We start from the raw sequence: 22,101 nt of genomic DNA, 5'->3' as shown, positions 1-22,101 counted from the left end.
GAGCAAAGGATTATCACGCATCAATGTAAGAAGAGGTGCAAATAGAAATATAATGTATGTTGTAGCAGAGCAGGTTATATAAACCAAAAATATATACAGTATACTACACGTTTCAAAATATTATTTTTTTTGTCAGTGCAGAAATTAAAACTTACACTGCACACTAAGTCCTTTCCCATGTTTGTATGTTGCAGTTCTGTGCAGGAGATACTGCTCGGAGCACTGAGGCCCTTCACCCGCTATGAGCTGGCAGTGCAGTCTAATGGAGTGGACGTGGTAGGACCCTTCAGCGGCACTGTGGAGGAGTCCACTCTGTCTGACCGTGAGTCTCCACCAAGATTTCTGTGCAGGTTTTAGGTATTCTGTTGATTACAAGTAATCAGCAGAATATCCACTGTAGGTGTGAGTGTTGTGACTCACGCAGGGTTAGAGAATTCTCTTGAAGTGTGCACTTCAAGGCTATTATTATTATGAACCTGGTGCTAATAAAAAAAAAGAAAAGAAAACTCACTCTTTTCCTTGACAACCATTGCATTTCCCTTGAGCAAGTCACTTAACCTTAAGAGATCAGGAAGATCTACACTGTGCCAGAGAATAGAAAAGTGCAGTTCTATTGGACAGCTACCAGGTGTAGATATGTGTGGGAATGTGCCTCTTGAAGACAAGAAGAATACAGGGTCAGCGCACATTTTCTTTTTGAACAGTGGTTAAAGGAAATAGTAAGAGCTAGTATTTCAAATCCTTTTATATTCATTCAACTCAAAATGTAGTTTTGAGTCTGTTCCCTCTGAGTAGTCTTAAAATCCGTCACACATCTGTTTTTTTTTTCATTGTGTCTGCTCAGATGTATCAAGCTCCTTGTAAATATTCTATTTCACTTTGTTCTTCAAGTGCACATTCATGTTTCTAGAACCTTTTGGCTGATTAGCTGCACCCAAAGGGCGGATTATACCGGTTTTATTTAATTATTTCAATCTTGTTTTCCAGCTAGCAAGGTACAAGTGTTCTGTTTTTGCTATCCCGTCTCCTCAAGTGGTGCAGCATATGCATAAGAAGGAGTGCTTGAGTGCATCTGTGCATGCAAGCGAATCTGTGCTCACTCAGGCTGATATTAGTGTGTTAGCTGGCCACTGGCCAGTGAACATGGGAATTAGCGGTTGGCAACAATGGCTGATAACTAGCTGGAATGAAACCCCCAGGTGTAGTAGTGGCTCTCGTGTTGACCAACAGCTCCATCTTGTCACTGAGGTGAGGGTGGTGGGTGCTGAGTGGGCCACTCTTAATGACATTATTACCACCAATCACCCTGTCACGCTCTCCACTACCATGTGTCATCACCTGAGCCCCAGCCCATTCCCCCAATGCCCTGCAAGTCTCCTTTCTCCTGTACCCAGGTGGCAGGGACATGAGGACACAGATGGTTGTCACACAACATGTCAAATCCCCTACCAAGACAATATACATTCCCCAGCTGTGAGGCCTCATTTCTGGGCTCTAATTACTGACCTGCTCTTCCTTTTCCCTTCAGGGCCCTCCACACCTCCGGAGGAGCTGCAGCTGAGTGCTCTGGACTCTTCCTCTGTGCTGGTTAGCTGGCGCCCTCCGCTGGAACCAAACGGTATCATCATCAGTTACAGGATTTTGTACAGTGGCAACCTTAGCGAGCCTGAGCATTTGTGGAAAAACTTCTCTCAGGATGGTGGGTGTTTCCTGGCATGGCACTACATGCAAAACGTTGATTGATGTTATGCATTCACGTTTGTTTCAAGAATTTTGCGAATGTCTCACATTAAGTTAAATACAGCTCTTGACACAACTGAAACTATATAACTGATGGATCTTGAGAAAGTTTCTCCCTCTTACTGTGTTTCTCAGGGAGCATTACCAGTGTGGAGGTCCAGGGTTTGTCCAGTGGCACTCGTTACTTTTTTAAGCTGGGAGCGTCTACTGAGGTGGGGCCTGGGCCTTATTCACCTATAAAGGATGTCCACACTCCTCTTCAGAAATATGGTATGTGGCATGTAGAACTTATGTGTGAGTAATCATAGGCAATAAATAGTAGTTTTAAGGACACTGATATTAAGACACTGGTAGTAGTAATACACAATATTATCAATTAACTTTTACAATGAAATACCGCATCAAATAGTTAACAGTAAGAAGATAATGTAAATGTTAAAAATTACCAAATCTAACAGACAGAGAATGACATGGTATTTAAAGATCAACATTCACTAGCAATCAGTTTATATAACATGGAAACATAGTCACGGTCGAAAATTAGTGAACGGAAATGAGCAACACTAGCAGTGAGGGAGAAGATGGTTGCACTCTCAGTGTTAGGAGGCTGTAAGGATTTGAAATGTTAAATTAGAAAGTGATAAAACACAGGCATTTCTGTGGCCGAGGGCTGTGATAGTAGAAATACACTAGGACAAGCAAATTATCATTATTTACATTCATAGTAATAAGATCAAAACTTTTATTTAAGTATTTCTTTTGTCTGTTAATTAAATGCTCTTATAAATGCTGTTTTTTTAAACTATGCTTACCATTTTAAGTACTGTGACTTCTATAGTAATTATTATTTTTTTACATTCATAGAAAGCAGAAGAAACTACCAATCCTATGTCCTTGTTTCAACATCTTTTATTGTACAAGACATTCTTGTTTTTGTCACAAGCACACACACACCCTCCATAAGTAACGGTACATATATTCCACTAATCAGATGCACACACATAAATACACATAGTCCTTCCAATTACAGTGTGCACTTTGTGTCTGCAAGCAGAGAAAGTGTGCCTCTGCATGACGTTGTTATTTCTGTTAGCCTAATCTGCATTTTGAGGATAATATTAAAGTGTAGATATAAAAGGGGGTGGCTTCATCAACTACCCCCAAGGGAGACCTTTGACATACTGTTCTGTGTACATAGTAGAATTTGCTGTGAAAAGCAGTTTCTTTACTCTTATGCCACTTTCTGTTCAAGCTTGCAATTTCATAACACTCTTCTTTACATTCAGTCAATCAGCATTTTAGTCATACCTGTAATTACTAAATGCCCAATTTGTCTTTAACCACAGCAGGACCTTTAACTCCCCTGTGAAGTATTAAGCATTTAGTCATTTTATTTCTCTGTCACTTTGCACCTAAGAGGGATATTGTGTACTTCGTGAATATTATAATTACACGTTAGAGTATTTTTTCCAGTGCAAGAACCAGTGTTGTTTGCTTCTCTTTTTGGCCAAAAAACAAAAGTCCTGATAAAAAGGCAGAGTAACAGGTTTATTTTGTTCACATGGGCTGTAATAGTGTTGCCAGTATGCGGTGTGAATGGGACTGATTGGGCTGGTGGGTGGGTGAGATCTCCTGCCATCTGTTTCCTCTCCTCTCCTAGTCCAGACTGCCAAAGATACCCAGCATAAATGAATATCAATGAAGGCCTGACTCTTCCTTGTTCAGTGCTGCCTTGTATCTCTTTGTTACTATAATCTTACTTTACATGAAGAAATCACTCAGTTCTCGTATTCCATTTACATCAAATGTGTGCCAAATAGCATTTCAGTCTGGATATGTTTTTATAATTCCTCTTTTTTTAGGATGGACTTATGTTATGAGTATTAGATTAAATATCAAAATCAATATGTTATATATATCTGGGATTGGCTGCATTTCTGCCAGTTGTACATTATTGGCCTGCCTGTTGTTTATGTTTATTACATTTTCTTCTTTTTCCATTTTAACAGAGCTGGACATCCATGCAGTGACAGGCATCATAGTCGGTGTGTGTCTCGGACTGATATGCATCCTCCTCTGCATGTGTTTCAGCTTTCGGAACAGCAAATCCAGGTATGGTCACTGTAGAGCATCAGTACTTCCACAGTACCTTTGCGTATCTTCAGCTATTTCACTTCTTATTAAAGCAACTGTAATTTTCCAAACAAAAAGCCACCTGTGTAATATTCAATCTTCTCTAGTGCCAATCTCCTTTTCTACCTCTCTTATCACTGCTTTAAATAGGGACATATCTAGAGTTTTGGACTCCACAGCTATGACGCCTCAGTACAGGAGAGGAGGTTGCCCCGTTCCCTCCACCGTGCCAGAATGCAGTGATAGTCATGAGTTGGAGACATTAATGGACCCCGGCAGCCAAGAGTCTGGTCAGCCGCCAGCAGAGGCCCCAGAGGAACAGAGTCTGATGGCAAGTGCTAATCCAAGGGAAGGGGAGAATGCCCCTGCACCTGAATCCAAGGTCGAAACCTGCAAGGGGAAAGCTCATTTCCAGATGGGCCTCGGATGTTCTCTTTGTTTTTTCGGTTGTTATTTTCACTTGTTGACAGAGGGATAATAGTGCTAATTTTGATGCTTTCACTGTGTTGTTCATGTTGCAGGCTGCTTGGAATGGCTCTGTGAGCCATAACTGGGCCAACAGAATCACAAGATACAGAGACACCATGACAGAAGACTCTCCAGCACTCACTAATGGAGCTCTCAACATGCTAATTACAGATAATGGCACGGTAATAACAAAGAAACCTAACACAGCAACTTACTTGAAAATTTTGCAGCCGTCAGCCAGTCCCTGACAAACAGCTTTAGCTTTAGCATCCCAGGCTAAAATCACATTTCTTACCAACAATTTAGTAAGTCCCAGTTTCACATAGTCAGTGCAATTTAGAACTAATAACATTTCAGAAAGAAACGAACATCGATTCTGCTGCCTGATGTGACAGGTGTTGCTTGCAGACATCAGCTAAAGCTAGATTAGGTTTGCCTCCCAGAACTGACTTTTTAATGACTGCAGCTAACTGGCTTATAGCATGAATACTATCCATCCATCCATTATCTATACACCGCTTAATCCTCACTAGGGTCGCGGGGGGGGCTGGAGCCTATCCCAGCTGACTCGGGCGAAGGCAGGGGACACCCTAGACAGGTCGCCAGTCTGTCGCAGGGCCACATACAAAGACAAACAATCACTCTCACATTCACACCTACGGGCAATTTAGAATGATCAATTAACCTCAGCATATTTTTGGACTGTGGGAGGAAGCCGGAGTACCCGGAGAAAACCCACGCATGCACAGGGAGAACATGCAAACTCCATGCAGAAAGATCCCGGGAAAGCCGGGACGCGAATCAGGGACCTTCTCGCTGCAAGGCGAAAGTGCTAACCACTACGCCACTGTGCAGCCCTGAATGAATACTATAAATGTGGTATTAAATATGCTTCGGATGCCTACATACAGTATATGATATTGTTCTAGACTAAGGCTAAATTTACGTCACATGCAAAAAACTTTAACACAAAAGTAAATATTGTTCTTGTATGAAAGGGCAGAGCTGGTTGATTTTAGTATTAATACGTAATGCAGTTAGTGAAGTATGTGCTCCTTGGTCCTAGAAGTAAGACTTGCTACTACAGCCATAAACTAGTTAAGCAGACACACTAACAATTGAGGTTTACGTAAAAGTGGATAAAACATTCATTCCCTACACCTGCACATGCCCTTGGGATGTGTACAGAGGAACTTTAATAGGCTTGAATAGAGTTGTTCAGCAAGATAAACTAATAGAAAGGCAGCTAACAGTGACACTGTTTTGTTGCAGGGCTTACAAGATCACCTGTGTACGTCCCTGTGCAGTAACCAGGTCGAGGCAGAAGTCATCGTTCACTCTGAGCTGTCAGATCCTGGGAGGGAGAAAGAGGAGGAGGGCAGTGAGCGGGAGAAGGATTCTAACACCACCAGGGGACCCTCATTATCAGAGGACACATATTCCCCTCCTCTTCTGGCAAGTCCGCTAGCAGAGGAGGAACCTCTAGAAAAACTATCACTGACCCAAAGCCCCTCGAGTCTTCCCTCAATAAAGTTGGTGGCTAATCACAACGGGGAGATAGAAGGTATAGGACACCAGCCGGCTGCAGACATGGAGCCACAGCAGGACATTGGGCTAACCAATGGATTCCACTCGCCTAAGACTGTGAGGTCTGTGCTGAGGTCAGAGCATCTGGAAAACGGGGACTCCAGACACTGCTCTTCAGCACCAGGGAAGACCATCTCTGCTGGACTGTCCCCTGCCCCCTTTGTCAGCTCTGGCCTTGTCCACTCTACCTCAGCAGCACACAGTTATCTGTGCCCATAGCCTCTGCATGTAGGCCACCAGCCACACATAGACTGACTTTCTTTTATGTACCCAGGAAGAATCCCTAAGGATTATTTTATGCACCTCATTATTGGATTTCTTTCTCCTCTTTGCAAAGTTTTATAGGTACTTTGAATCCATTGTTTCATATGTATGTATATACACAGTATACATATACAGGATATTTTTAGTGGTAGAGTACTGTATATGGGTATGCATTCTCTAGCATTGCAACCATACTTTCCTCTGGGTATCTTTCCTGTCCATAGGAAACAAAAGAAAATTTTAACTTAACCAAGCAGATGGAAGTGGATTGGAGGAGGCTATTCCCACTGTGTCGCACATGGCTCTGCTCCACTCAGGAATGAGAAAAAGCCAGGAACGTTCCCTGAGTGAGTGAGCACTTAAACAGGCTATCATCGTTGATGGGAGGAATGGAAGCGGAGGGTCTCCCTGGGCTTTGATGTGCGGATGCTACTTCACTGTGGCACAGGAATAAGCCTTAAAGAGTACCTGCACACTCTGAGAGTGCAGACCACCTGTGTGTCTCTCCAGCCTCCTGCTGTCTCAGGGTCCACACACACACACACACACACACACACACACACACACACACATACACACACACACTGAAACACAAAGAAAACTAAAATCATAGCAAATTCCTTGATATCTCTCACAAATTCAGACATTCATGCATAAACACGCATTCACACACATTTCCTGACTGGAGTGTGGAGGTCTCAGGTGCCTAATTATTCTAGGTGCGTTTATAACCTCTGTATATTTCTATATATGATTATATTCACTGCAGTTACAAAACATGTCAATATGAGGGATAAAAAAAGACACAGAAAATGTAAAAAAGATATGGAGTATACAGATTTGGTACATGTGAAGTATTCTTTTCCAAAATGCCATATATCCAGGTGGTGTGATTTTGTAAACCAGGGACACTCAATTGAACAGTAAACAGTGTTTGTTTCCTCTGATTTTATAGATGGTGGATATCTCATTTTGGAATCAAAGTATTCACGTGTTGATTTTCGTATTGATTTCATCATGTCGATGGGAGAACTAGAAGAGATGTTACAACAATTCATCTGTAGACACCACTCTCTTTTTTCTGCTCCCAGTTAGGGATGCACCAATGTCCATACTGTCACCATAATACTGTGCCATTAGTTGGAGCCAATTTTTAACCCGGTATGGCGGTTTTTGCAAAATGCTTGCCAGGTTTTATATCAAGGGGAATTTAACTTTCAAGCCGATCTGATCCCAGCTGTATGAGAGAATATTCTCAATTCTTTAATCTGCTACCAGAGCAATGGTAGAAATCAAAACCTATTAATTGGATTTTTTTTTGCATCAGTATTCTTAAAATATATTAGATTCCTTCTCATAGGTAATAAATTAATACATAAAAAAGAGTGAATTAGTTATTGGTTGAAGCAGTGCAGAGGGACTGGTGCATCCCTACTCCTTATCAACAGCACTACCTCATTTCTTTTCAGGATGGTTTTCAGTGTGGTTTTATTAGTTTTATGTAACTACCACCTTTTTAAGATCTTTTTCTGAACCTGTCTGATTTTACAGCCTTTTTGCATTTGCAGAAATAATCATCCGACAGTGACTGTATGTTCTTGCATTATGTCAAAACAGGAAGTGACATCACTTCAGTGCATTGTCCCTTATAACATTCTTTACCCTACCAAAAGCATGAACACCCAGTGGCTTTAAAGTGAATCACCCAGTATTACCCATTTACAATTTTGAAGTTCTTCTAGTCAAAGTAGCGTCAACCTTAAGAATGGAAAGTAAAAGCTCCTGTAATTTGGCACCTTTTTGCCTGCAGGAAGAGTGTTACTGCAACAGTTTTTCTTGCTCGAAACCCACATTCTTACTGGTACACACACTCATGCACTACATACTGTAAATTTTAAGAAGAAGAAAAAGTCTAGTACTGACCGATTTCATGCCATCCTGATTGTGCAGACTCTTAAGAGAGAGTCCAAAATGGAGGTAGTTATTTTAGCTCAATAGTTGTTTTCACTACTCACCAGTATTCAGCCTCCTCTGTTATAGTGAAAACAAACTATTGTGTCCAAAAAGTTATGAAAAACTATGAACCAAATATATATAAATCTTTAAAATTATTTATCATTCTGTTACCATCAAAGCTAAGCTCGTTAGTTTGGAAAGCATTATTATCTCTCGTCATTCATTTTTGACAGCTTTTTACCAGATTTGTGTGCAACGGTGAGGAAAATGCCATGTTGAAAGAAACTAAAGAGCAGAAACAAATTACAGCTTTTGTGACTCCCTGGTAATACTACAGCTAGGTCAGCTAACAAGTTAGCAGGTAGATTGCTGTCTAACTATAGCATGTGATCCTGTGATTAGTCTCTAAGCTTCCTAACTTGTCTCCTATCTAATGTGGACAAGCACTTGACTTTATGGCAAGATTCCAGCTTAACTTACAACCAGCAAGTGGTGAAAGTGTTCTTTTGGCACTTAGTTGTGTTTTCACTGGGTGCTTCACATCAAAAAGACAACTTTAAGGCTGTTAACACTTTAAATTAAGTCACTTCAGTTATGGTGGGGAAAAGGGCAAGCCTTGTTTTGCTTGAGCGTGATATAAACTGACAGAGCATTTGCAGGTTTGCAGAGGTTAGGATCAGTTAATAACAACGACGAATAATAATGAAATCAACTTCAAAAATTAAGCAGAGCAATGAGTCTAGCCTTGTTGTTTAATATGTCTCATCTTCTCTCAGGTGGTTTTCTTTCAGTCATCCAGCAGTGAAACTATAGAGGACAAACCCATTCTATTGTTCCCATATTTGTAGTCATCTACATGAAACTGTAAAAATCTCACCAGCTCAACTAAAATACATCAGCAGTAGAAATGTAAATGGTTCTTATATGAAACATCCTCAAGCCGTTTGTTACCAACATAACTGTATTTGATGTAAAACTTTCATTGTCCCTGATTTTCTGAACAAAATGCATGGTTGGTACCTCAAAGAGACTTATTTTTTTAGCCTTGCCATGTATTTGTTTAATATCAAAACAAGACTGATGTGGATTTTTTGTTTGTTTTACTGCAGTAGCAGTCATTTATGGACAGAAGTGAATGTGTTCTTAGTAAGCCGGGGTCAGAAGGTAATTGGAGTTTTTTGGGGGGTAAATGAGCGGAAAATTCAGATTTTTCCAACTGTCAGAGAAATATTTATTATGTCTCTAAATATAGTAATTATTAAAAAAAATGATGTATGGCACTCACTGGCTTTTGCTGTTTGGCAAACCACTGTTAAATGGTATATAAAAAGCAAATCAACAGCAAGCTCACAAGGGAAGCTGCTGCTCTACTCAATTCATCAATCTCCAACGACAAGCATGTTTTGTTTGTGGCCATGCATCAATCAGAGCAGGTTTACACCACTATTGGGGGTAAAACACCTGTTGTGACCTCATCGATCCGGGTGATAAATTAATGTATAGAGAGTAATGCAGCCAAAGCTTTCTGTCTTGTGGTTTGATGATCATTTGACCGTTAACGCAAACTGCCGAAACTAGGTGTTGTGTATTTTTGACCCAGGTTCTTTCCCAATACTGTTCTTTACTGATATTAATCTTCCATTCTCAAAAGCGTGTATGTGCTGAGTCCCGTAAAGAAGATTCTTAAAAGCATTCCAGTTTGATATCTTCAACATACCTCACTCAGTCCAGGTCAGCCATGACTAGCCATGCTACCTTAAGAAGAGAAGTGCTAAAAGCCCAGACTGTGTTCCCACAGGTTCAGTTCCTCCAGCCACTACAGCTTTTGCAGATTCTAAAGTCCAAGCTGCAGTGTTTACAAAACTGCTCGGACTGTGACCAAGTGAAAGGAGGACAGTGAATCAAGTAGTGTTTTGAGTAAGTTGTCAATCACTAAAGTTAATCCATTAGAAATCTTCTGAGTATTGAGTTTATGAAGTTGTCTCTCACACCACATGACCATTTTCACTATCAGCCTTTATTGTCAGTGCATATAAAGTGCATATTATTTGCCAATTTTCCTCTTCCCGGTAATAGAGAAGGCAAATTCTCTACACCACTGCAGGTTTTGCTTCTCATGGACATTTAACACATTAGAAAATTTGTTGATTTATGTCTGAAGGTTGCTGTTTTGGGTGTTATTCAGTCAAAAACAGACACTGTCACATCTGTGATGAAGGAGTTAGATGTCATAATATTGTAGCTGCGAAAATCTAATTAAAACCTTAGCTGGACATAGTTTTGTGTTCATTTATTCCACAAATAATTCATTTAAAGCAGGTTATGTTGCCTTTCTTTTTAGTCTTGATGCAGTAGTGGATTATTATGGTGTGTGGAGCTGACAGAGGATCTGAAATGGGGATCAGCAGAAAGCCAGCCTCCAGCTTAAAGTATGTATGCTCTCCTTATAGGAGCTCTATTAACCACTGTCTCTTTAACATATGTAACTCTCTTTTTTTCCTTTTGTTCACCTTTTTGCTGGCTAGAACAATCAGATTTTTTGGGAGGAAAATTACTCATGGTCTTATTTTGTAGAGACGATATTTACTTTGATAATTGTGTTTATTTCATCCTCTTTTTGTAAAGGTTTTATTAAAACAGTATACCTCATGTTGGTAACTTGTTGAATTGATTCTGATCAATTTCTTGGTACTGCACACTTTGTAACAACTAGAACATGTAAACGCAAGCATCCTGTTTTGTGAGCCAAGTTTTTCATAGAACATGGGACTGATGTTTCGTTTTACCTCAGTGTGAGTTTTTACTCATTACAGTGACTTGGGTGGTCTCGTCTTGCACTGAGGGGGTAAACAAATGAGGGGAGGTGGGGAGAATAGAAGTAATCAAAATAGAAGTTGTTATTCTGCAGTAGTAGGTATTAACAAGCTTTTTTTTTTTTTTTTTTAAAAAGGAGTTTAGGGCAAAAATCAAAGGAGAAAAATGTAGGGGTAGGAGTCAGTTTTTGGATTTCTTTGGGAGAAGGGCTAAAGGGACACCCTCCCCTGGTAGGTCATACCTCTCAGTGCAGACAACCATTTCTAGAAATAATGGTCTCTTCTCTACTCAGGTACCCCATCTTTGCATAAAATTGTAGAGGATCATGCCAGCATATCCAACTCAGATACATGTCATTTGTTGTCAAGCAAAGCCTCATTTTGTCCCTATGGAAAGTAAATCAAGGAAATGTATGCACAGATATCTTGTTTTTGTACAAATCGCTGTCTCTCTGGCTTTTCTCTGTACATTCTGGTGCTTTATGGTGAGCTGCTTGTCCAGTGATGTCACATTGTTGTGGTATTATTTTTTTTTCTTTTTTGGTACATCTTCTCTAGTTTTGTGTGTACCAGCTCAGTTCTGCTTCTCAGAATGTGTAAGCACAGACTCCAGCTCTGTTGTCATGTGCCACCAGCGACGCTCTGCAGCTACTCGGACATCTTTGTAAATTTGTGTGCCGAGCAAGACCTCATCCATCCTAGACGCTACTGTAGGAGCAAATCGTAGGAGCATTTAATGGATTAGCGCTTCTTCTTGGGCCATGAGCAACTTTGGACTGCCATCTTTACATTTCTAGAAGTGCAATTTTCTTAGTCTGTAAAACGACAGATGAGTTACTCAGTGTTAGTCATGGCGACTGTGGCCATGATTTGTGATAGAAACATTGCTTGTTCAGAGGAATCAGTCGCAGGATAGGTAGTACTTGTGGTTTGTAGAAATATTTCCACTGTGTTACCATACGTGAAAATGTCAAAGCTCACAGCAACTGTGAAAACTTCTCTTCTGTAAATAAACATCAAAGAAAGATAAAAGTAGCACTCAGTGTGATTCTTGGTGTCTCAGCCAAACTGTGCGTGCATGAGTTGAAATTCTTTTCATTTTCACTTTTGCCTCCAAAGACAATTTCACTTCTTTTTCTGGCATTTACATTTCCCAAAATGATTTCAGTAATATCACTGAGCTTGCCTGTGTGGGTTGTTTCTTGTCATATTCCAATCAGTTTGACCTTTATGTTATAACACAGAGCTGTGCTTGTTTGCATACCAAGATTAAAATGTAATCTTCTTCAATCTTCTTAACTGAGAGATGGAAAAAGGAGCTCTGCAGATGATTTGATGAATAAAGATGCAAGAATAATGAAGGTAATTAACAAAAATATGAAAATATCTGCTTAAGATGTTTTATAATCACGGACACAATGCATAAAGCATATAAAATCTGTTTAGATAAAGAGTCAAGTTAGATGTAAGACAAGTTCCAACTTTTCATAGCTTTGTCTTAGTTGTGTTTAGACGTGTCATTAAACATTAAATAATGATACTAAAGTAATAATACACATATGATAATATCATAAACAATCCAGCACCACTAACTATCTGGTTGATACTCTAACACAGGAGCATTATAAAGTACAGTTAGCTATGGTTACAGCCTTTTATTCGTCTCCCTACACTTATATTTTAATTGTCATTAGGTGCCAGAAAAACAGTCAAACCACAATAAACAAAGCTAAAGATGAATTTGAATTATTGCATTAGTATTTTTTCTTTTCAAATTTTATCCAGATGCAATAATATTTTTGCCAATTCTTTTGGCCACAGTAATCGTGTATTGAAAATATATTGTAACAGGCCTAGGTGTGTTATTTTGATGTTTAGTTTTGGGAGTTTTTTGTTTGTTTGTTTGTTTTTTTATTTACACATACATTTATATTTTTGCAATGTTAACCAAGGCAACAGCTTGACATGTTTTGGAAATGTTGCTATTAGCAGGCTTACAAGACATCAAGAAGTCACTGCTCCTCCTAAAGAAACAGTCTGACCTGTAAAACCAAAATTTGTTATTTTTAATAGACTGCTTTAGGCTGCTGGTAGATTGATTTGTTATTATTATTGTTAGTTTAATTTTTGTACAGACTGGGATAGCTGCTCTCCTGTTCCCAATTTTAATGCTGAGCTATTAAGCTAACTAGCAGCTGTAACATCTTATAACTCTCCTCAGGTGAGTAAACAATGCTCAGTGTTTCAGACTGGAGTCAGACGAATATTTTGTTATGTGCTGTAACTTGCAAGGCTTTTCTGTGCTGAGTAAATCGGGAAATCATACAAAATTTATATTTCTCATAGACTGCATACAGTTGCAGGGAATGCAGAAGGGTCCGTGTATATTTTGGCAACTGGATTTTCCGTTCTGAAACGGGTATTGAAAAACAAAAAATGAGTGGTTATTTGATTTTCGTTTTAAAATACAAAAATTAAAATTGAAATACAAGGCGTTTTTCCTTTTCATGATCAAAAGGGGATATACAGATTTTAAAAATGCTTTGATTTTCATTTTATATTTAGAATAACAAAAAAAAAAAAAAAAGTAAGAGACAGAAACGAAAAAAGGTCCGTTTTTTTATTTTCTGAGACCGGAAGTGGTCATCAGCAAGTGTGGAGCCAAACGACAAGAAGATTCTCAGAGGGCGGAGCCAGAGAGCAGTGACTGGTCAGACCATAGATAATATAGAAGACAGCGCGCTAGCGGATCTTGTCTCCTCCTATATATATCTATGGTCGGAATGTCTGGTAGCATCTCTGGCTGCTGTTGATCTTGTTTTTGGAGTAAAACACGGTAAGAAGATAAATAGTTCTAGCCAGTAGCGTTGTTTTGTTGTACGTTAAGTCAGCGACTTGTGGAGGGTTGTGTTTTGTGGTGTTTGAGCAGTTGGTCCGGACGCGTTAGCTAGCTAAGCGGCTAAGTTAGCTAGCGGGCTAATTAACACAGATGGCTAACTTACCGCTGAACACCTGTGTTAGTTGCTGCTGCCCGTCATTAGTTGAATGAACTTCTCAGCCTGTATTTCTCTGCTGTGTATTTTAGCTTTTAAAAAAGTTATTTTACTTTAAGGTTAACTGAAACCCATTAAGCTGCACTGAAGTTTAACATTTAGCTGGTTTGAATTAAACCACGCTTAACATTGCGCAACATTACCTCTCTGAATCTCCATAATTTCATTAAATTCTTTCTCTCTTCCACTGCTCAAGTTCAATCCAGTATATAAAGTGACATTAATAGTGAATAAACTAACAACCAGCCATTGTATTTATTTATTACTGCATGTATTTGTAGTAAAACATGAGCTGAAACAGCCTACTTTTGGATCAAGAACTGCACAAGCCGTTCATTTTCAGTCACCTGATGAATTAAACTCCCCTTTTTATGTGAGGTTGAGGCAGAAAGTCTGAGTTAAAGAAAGTTGTTTATAATTTGTGATACCTGTTATCTCTGACTGAGGCTTTAGTTTTTGTTGAGCTGATTTACACGTAGAAACTTTGTTCAGGAAAATTTCTCAGTAGCTCAGAGGACAGGCTGCTTTTTACACAACCTTGTAAGAGAATGTCTGTCAGTGCTTTCAGCAGAATTTAGAAACACAACACTTCCTAAACAGATATTTTGAGGCTGTGAGGTTGAACATTTGAGAGTATATCAGTGTGTTTGTTTGTGGTCTTTCTGTTTCTAGGTGGAAGCTGAATTAGTGAGGATGACTCCTGCTCCTGTCATCTCTAAGCTCCTCACACATCTTTACCTGCACATGAGGAAAATCACTCCTGTAGAATGCAGGTATGTTTGTCATTATTATAAAAAGATGTTGCCTGGTGACCTGTCAGAAACCCATTATACAGAGTCAGCCAAAATAATGTTTACACACATCAGGAAAAGAAAAACTAGCATAAATATTTCAATTCCAAATTTATTCAGACATCATGAGATTAATAAAAGTTGTCTTTGGCTTCTACAATTACAAGAGGTGCTCAAAGTGGTGGCCACTGGCTTCCAGACATTTCTGTTGTGTTGTAGACGTAACTTGTTGATGCTCCATTCATGAGGGTAGCGCCATCTGTTGGGAAAACATCGTACAACTGGACACAGAGTTATTGTGATTTGATCAAACTTAGAAAGAGGTATCTATATGTGTAGAAGTACTTATACAAATGAAATATCTATAAAAGTTTTTCTTTTCCTGATGTGTGTACATTATTTTGGCTGACTCTGAACTTAATGAGAACAAAAGTGTCATTTAATTGTTGCTCTGAAAGCTTCTTTAATGAAAACTGGCTGGTGTTCTGCTTTGAAACAAACTGCTGTTGAGGTCTGTGTTTTTAGGTTTAACCCCACAGTTTCTGAATGAACTGATAGTTGTTTTTTTTTCCTGATCAATGTGGACGTTATAATTGATGGTAACATTTACTGATCATATAATCAGCATGACAATATAACAGTATAACATTCTGACCACCTGACTAATGCTGTGTTGGTCCCTTTATGCTGCTAAAACTCCTCTGACCCAGTGGTTCATCAGAACCTCTGGGGATGTCCTGTGGATTCTGTGGATCCTGTGGGTTGCAGGGTGGGTCCTACCTAGACCAGGCTGATCCTGGACCATCCCACAGATGCTCCATCAGATGTGGATGTGGGGAGTGTGGAACCCAGGTGAACAGCTTAGCTCTGTCGTGTTCCTCGGACCACTCCTGTAGTAGCAGTTTTAGTGTGTCCTGCTGAGGGTGGCAGCTGGCATCAAGGACTGCTGTTGCCATGGAGACTAGGGGGTTGTTTGTCCTGCAGTGTTTAGGTGGTGGTACATGTCAAACATCCACATGAACGTCAAGGTTTCCCAGCAGAACGTTGCATTAGAACAAGATGATGGATGTTGTTCTCTTCAGCTGTCAGGTGGTCAGAATGTTGTGGCTGATCGTTGGATCTGTCTGCCTTTACTCTGACATCCAGAGTTATACAAAAGTGTAGTATGTGTGCAGTGCAGAAGAGATTTACTTTATTGTATGCATTTTTTGTTTTTTTTTTTTAAGGGAGAGGATTTTTTTATCCACCTGAATGAAGACCTAATCTTTCCCTTCAAAGGATAGTTAATTGTTACTACGGCTTCCATAGTGGTCCCATCAGAGAAAATCATATCCATATACAGATTTTTATTAATTCCAGGGCTGGTTCAGTAAAGATTATAATAATAACTACATCAGATTATTCTTGGTCGCAGTTGGAATTTTGCAGCCTGAGAGATGGTTGAGAAGGTTTGCAGTTCTTGTTTTAGCAAAATGTTATAATAGAAGATCTTTATTGTCATTGTACATGAAATTATCTGCAAACCAGCAAAGTGTATCAGTCTGAGGTATCTAAAAATAAATAAAGAAAAATGCTTCTAAAGCCAATAATAAACAGAATATTTTGAGGGAATATTCTAAAAAGGAAAGAAAAGCTCCATTCTCACTCCTCTCAGGATAAACTGTCATTAAAATTGACTTTAAATTTAGCTTCAACACGAGATAAAAACATTTACTTTCATTACTGATGTTGTCAAGTTTTAATAAAGTTCATGCTACTTTTATAAAATGATGAAAGTGAATAAATTGTATTTCTGTGATCTGTGTTTGAGTTCTGTCTTTTCTCCTGTCATCCAGATGTTCAGAGGGAGCTGATGCCACATCTGGTCCAGCCGATGGAAGGTCTTGAAGTTCTCTGACTGGCCTCGACTGAAGATGGTCGTCTCACTGGATTTAAGGTTCAGATGCTCAGTAACAAACTCCACCAATGAGCCAACAGGGAAGCTTTAGGTTTATTAAATGTTGCTATGAAGGTTTCGCTGTTTTTCTTTGTGAATGCAATGTGCTCCAACTGAAACTTGAATTAGAACATTGAAGTAAATCCTTCCATCTGAAAGGATTTAGTTGCATTAATAACCTCATAACATTTTAATTTTTATTCCAGTCTTAGTTGGAAATAGAATCTCTGTATTGATTCAGGTAAAAACTGAACTTCACAGCATGTTGGAGCAAAACAACCAGATGAAAACTGTGATGGTGTTGGATTGTCAGACCGTAATGTTGCAGCTCAAAGCAGCTTTTCTATCTCAGTTCATTCTGACATTCAGCTATGAATCAACACAGCAGATGGTGATCCATGCTGTGGAAGTCTCACATCTCCTGATTTAATGGAGCTGCTTTGCACTTTTTACACTGTTTATTCACCAACACTTTATTTAATAAAAGTCCCATCTAGTTTTTATGAGGAATGTGATGTTTTAATTTCTCTGTGAATAACTGCAGTCTAATGCAACAGCTGGAGTTGTAACATCTGTCCTGATATTGATCATGAAGTATTGATCAGAATACTTATGGTTAGCAGTCATCCCTGAAGTTTTACATTAAAATCTTTACTTGTGTTGTGAACTTTGGTAAGAAGCAGAAACGTTAGCGTTGCCATGGATACATGAGTGTTAAATTCTGTCCATGTTTCCATTTTGGGAAATTCAGTCCAGTTCCAGAATGTGGAGGAATTTAGTCTCACAATCACAGACGACAAATATTATCTGAAAGTCGGGTTATTGTTGTTTATCAGCACAATACAAAAAGATTCATGTTAGAAATATTCCAGTTAATACTCTAGAATATCATGATTTATGTAAATTTACCTCAATAATATGAAGGTTCAGGTTAAGATTGTGCAGTGATATTTATTATGTAAGTTTAACTGATTAAAGTTTATGACTCTGCACTAAAATATTATTTAAATTGACATCATTATTATAATATTTAGGGTCAGACCCTACAGTATTGAGATTAAGAAATCAAATATTTTAGAAAATGTAAATACACTGAACTCATTTGGATGTATTTAAGTGAGACTCTACAATATTATTTGACACAAATCTATCTAAATCAAAATTTTAATAATTTTTACTTCAAACATTTACTGGACTGATTTAAACATTAAAATCACTCCTTTCTAATCCTCTGCTGTATGTTCAAACCTGAGGCCTGAAATAGAAACACACAAGTATCTGTTTGAAGGAACTTCTGCAGAGTCCTGGTTCCAGAACATGATGATAGAATTATAGACAAACTTTAACAAAACCTGCCTGAGAGTTTACAGGTTTTTATGTTAAATTTCTTCAGTAATTTAATGAGAGTTATCAGCAATAATCAAGTGTTCATTTGATGAACTTCATTTCCTAAAACATCCAGAATTGGAGCTCATATCTTTGGCAGCTGTAAAGTTTCTGCTCCTTCAAAGTTCACAACACAACGAATGAATTCCTAAAACACTCTCAATGCTGGAGAGCGTTTGTGATGCTGAAGCAGTGACCAGTTTTTCTGTTTCTTCTCTGGAGATGCACAATGAGGGACGTCTGCAGAGACTGAGAAAGAGTCTCACCACATCCTGGCATGAGGAAAAAGACTTTATTGAAGACTACAATGAGAAAAACTATCAGACAGCAGACGGCTGCATTCAAGGTGAGCTCTGAACATTTGATCTGGAACAGGAATTCAATAACGGCAGCATGAGCTTCATTTCAGTCTGTAGCTGCTGAATTCATGGATGAATCATCTGGCACTAGAGAGGAAGACCATCAAACATCCATGTCAGCTGATGGAGGTCCAAGAGTCTCACCAAACAAACAACCTACAGAGTGAAGACCTCAAATCTGATTGAACGGCCTCCTATTCAGCCACGTGTGAACAAATGCCTCTAAGTTGATTTGTTTTCTAAAATAAATCTAGTTTGAGTCCTAATCTATGCCTGTGTGTTTGCTTCTTTACACTGCTGTTAACAGTTTAGGCTGTTAGATTGTTCCAGATAAGACAAGTACAAGATTCTTCAGAGCCGTTCTACCACGAGCCTGACAGGAAGAACTCCAACAGCTACTGAATGTTCCTGTGGTTCCCTCAAGGCTACAGGATGAGTCCTACAAGGACGAGCCGGTCCACCTGATGGAGGCCAGTCGCTGCGGTTCAAAGCTAACACCGACTACGTGGACTTCTACTGGGCCACACGGAGGCCTTCAAACTGGACCAACAAGTTCACCGACTCCCCGACTCGTGGGTCTGAGGACGCCGCCGAGCCTCGGCCCAGCCGGCCTCCTGTCTGTGGGTGTTTGAGTGCTGAGAGGTTTGTGGATGCATGTGAACGTGTCTGTGTTGAAACAGCAGCTTTGGACTCAGTAACGCCGGGAAAAACCAAGAGCTCCTTTATTTGTGACTTCCACTAAAAAAAACTGATGAAAATAAGTTTGCCAGGGTTCTGACTGGTAACAGATTATTAAATAATGGTTTAAATATTCCTTTAAACAATCCTTTTAGGTCTACATTTCCTTTACATTGACTTCTTGGTGTATGTACAAGTATTTCGGGTGGAATATACCATTAAGCCTGATGTTCAAGGGTTCTTTTGGGAATATACCATTAAACCAACCTTTTAGGTAAATGTTCCAGGACGTTGCGTAGAATATACCATCAGATAAACCTTTTTGGTCTACATTGGAAGATTTTAGAGTAGAATATTACTCCAGACCATCCTTTAAGTCTACATTTAAGGTGGAATACTCCTTTACACCAAGATTTTTTTGATCTACATTGAAGGATTTTAGGTGGAATATTCCTTTGAAGGAACTTTTTAAGTTGGATGTTGGGTGGAATATACCATCAGACCAACCTCCAAGGTGTACAGTAGTGAATTTTAGGTGGAATATACCATTAAACTCACCTTTTAGGTCTACATTGGAGGATTTTAGGTGGAATTTTCTTCCAAACCGTCTTTTAGTCTACATTTAAGGATGTTTAGGATGGTATATTCTTCCGAACCAACTTCTCAGGTCTACATTTCAGGTGGAATATTCCTCCATACTAACTTTTTTGGTCTACATTGAAGGATTTTTTTCTAAACCACCCTTTCGGGTCTATATTTGAGGTTTTAGGTGGAATATTCCTTTTAACCAGCCCCTCAGGTTTCTTTGAGGATTTTGGATAAAATACTCGGTTAAACCAACATTTTAGGTGCATGTCTGAGGATTTTTGGTGGAATGTTCCTTTAAGGTGGATGTTTGAGGACCTTGTAGATGGAATACTTCCTGAAACCAACCTTTTAGGTCAACATTCAAAGATTTAAGGAGGAATATTCCTTTAAACCAACCTAAATTTCATGTTTTGATCATTATCAAGTGAGAAACCTCAATCCAGACTCCTCATAATGATGTTTGAGATTTATGCTGCTGTTATTTGTTTAGTCCAGACTGAATGACAGAAATCCACAACTGTAATTTTATGTCAGGACTCGGTTATTAAATGTCAAAACAATCCATGTGACTCTAAAAACTCAACAGCTGTACAAACTCTAAGATTAAACTCTCCACAAAGATCCAAAATAAGTTGGACTTCTACATGAGAGCTTGAATTATTCTTCATCTACTTCCTGAAAAGTTTGGTCAATAAAAAAGACAAAAACTAATATTTTCAGCTGAACTAAAGACAGACTTTTTCTGCTCACATGTTGTGTTGTTGTAAACTTACTCTTTCAAATAAATAACCGCCTAACCCCCTGGAAACCAGCGTTTGTCCTGTTTTTGTGTTGCTCCTCGGCGACCCTAGACAGCCGGGTCGTAATATTTTTTGAGCAACACACCATACTATGATGTTTTTACAATGATGGTTCTACTATGAAACCAGTTTGACATATTCAGGCATTCTTTGTGTGAAAACTCAGAGATTTCAGGTATCAGAAGGTGGTTTTCAACTTTCTTTAACTTTCTGCCTCAACTTTAAACTAAATTTCCTTCACTAAGCCAGCCCTCTGGACTTCCAGTAAGCTGTGTTCCTATTGGCTGTCCAGGTGGCTGTTTGGTGTTATCAGGAACACCTGAGCAGCTTGGTGTTATCAGGAACACCTGAGCAGCTCAGTGTCTTCCTGCTTTATTTAGCTGCAGACAAACATTTCCTCTGTTTCTCTTCACCACAGAACCGGGTTTGGTTCCGTTGCTTTTAGGCGTTGGCTTGCAGCTTCCAGCAGTAAAATCATCTTTAATGTGTTTCTTGGTGTGTTTTAGGGCTTTGTACTGGATAGTTGTCTTGGTAAAGGTGGTTCTTAAGCCACAGTTAGCACATGGTGCTAATGTGTGCAGTGATTAGTGGATTTGGTGCAGCTGAGTTGTGTCTTTATCTTGGCTGTAGTGAGTCTTTAGAGGTTTTTGGTCAGACACATTCTGTATTCTTGTTTGAGAACCATCGTTGGTTGTCCAGAAGGTAAGAGTTCCTGTCCTGATTCTCTGTTTAAAGAGGTTCTCTGGTAGGCTGCAGGAGACTTTAGTGTTTGGGTTGTGCTAGTTTGGTTTTTGTACGGTTTCATTTGGACGACTATCTTGAGGCCCCTCCATGTGGTTTAGTGAGGTTTTCTGCAACAGTTCTACAAAGCAACCTGCAGCTGAAGAGACTTTGAGAGTTTTTAGGAAGTTCTGGAGACCAGACTTTAGAGCAGCAGAAACATTTGTCAGCAGTTTGAGAAGGTGAGCTTCAGAGTAGAAATGAGACAGAAACCTTCTTGACCCATGTGGTGAGGTCCTGTACCAAGAGTTTGAGCAGGTTGTGAAGAGTTTGTAGTTTTTTGGTCTGAAAGCACAAGAATTGACTCATTAAAGGAGAAAACAGGAGATATTGTTGGTTCTTCTGTCGCTCTGCAGTTTCCTTAGACTGAATATCAAGTTTATATTTTAAATGATTTGCTATGTGAGCCCAAGAAGACTTCAATAAACTCCCTCCATCCCCTGGACACAACATATTTTATTACCACGTTCAATCTTTTATTGAAATGTTTTTGAGTTTTAATCAGTTTTAGCATAGTTTTTTTTTCTCTTTGCTTGTTTAGTTTTGTCATCTGTGTAAAAGGTGCTAAACAAATAAAGTTGAATTGATAAACTGAATAATTGACTAACTCATGATTGTGACAACAGAAGTATTTTCATTGTGATTTAAGGGTTTATTTCATTTTTAAGGTTGGGGTTAAAATCTTGACAGAAAAAGAAGATTAAAGAAATAAACTACATAACAAAAAGCAATTAAATCAAAGGGAAAAAATTAATACAATAAAACTTTA

General features: G+C 39.0%; 1 protein-coding gene and 1 long non-coding RNA gene across 3 annotated transcripts in view; both read left to right on the top strand.

Moving 5' to 3' along the window:
* igdcc4 (immunoglobulin superfamily, DCC subclass, member 4) overlaps positions 1–11,089 on the top strand; it is a 56,922-nt gene extending 45,833 nt beyond the window's left edge. The window contains exons 14-20 of the mRNA XM_035950315.2: positions 195–322; positions 1,529–1,699; positions 1,876–2,010; positions 3,750–3,852; positions 4,024–4,255; positions 4,395–4,523; positions 5,614–11,089. Of these exons, the coding sequence (XP_035806208.1) occupies positions 195–322; positions 1,529–1,699; positions 1,876–2,010; positions 3,750–3,852; positions 4,024–4,255; positions 4,395–4,523; positions 5,614–6,147 (1,432 nt within the window). The 3' untranslated portion in view covers positions 6,148–11,089. The remainder of the gene's footprint in view (positions 1–194; positions 323–1,528; positions 1,700–1,875; positions 2,011–3,749; positions 3,853–4,023; positions 4,256–4,394; positions 4,524–5,613) is intronic.
* A 2,583-nt stretch (positions 11,090–13,672) lies between these two features.
* On the top strand, positions 13,673–18,752 carry LOC129350069 (uncharacterized). Of its 2 annotated transcripts, XR_008603296.1 has the most exons (4): positions 13,673–13,797; positions 14,687–14,787; positions 15,516–15,657; positions 16,641–18,752. It is a non-coding gene; the product is annotated as an uncharacterized LOC129350069 (long non-coding RNA). The 2 variants fall into 2 exon arrangements; XR_008603293.1 differs by lacking the exon at positions 15,516–15,657.
* The last annotated feature ends 3,349 nt before the right edge of the window (positions 18,753–22,101 follow it).

Source organism: Amphiprion ocellaris, chromosome 1, assembly GCF_022539595.1.
Source record: "Amphiprion ocellaris isolate individual 3 ecotype Okinawa chromosome 1, ASM2253959v1, whole genome shotgun sequence".
NCBI lineage: Eukaryota > Metazoa > Chordata > Actinopteri > Pomacentridae > Amphiprion > Amphiprion ocellaris.
The sequence above is the reverse complement of the archived record's forward strand: the minus strand, read 5'-3'. Positions and strand labels throughout refer to the sequence as shown.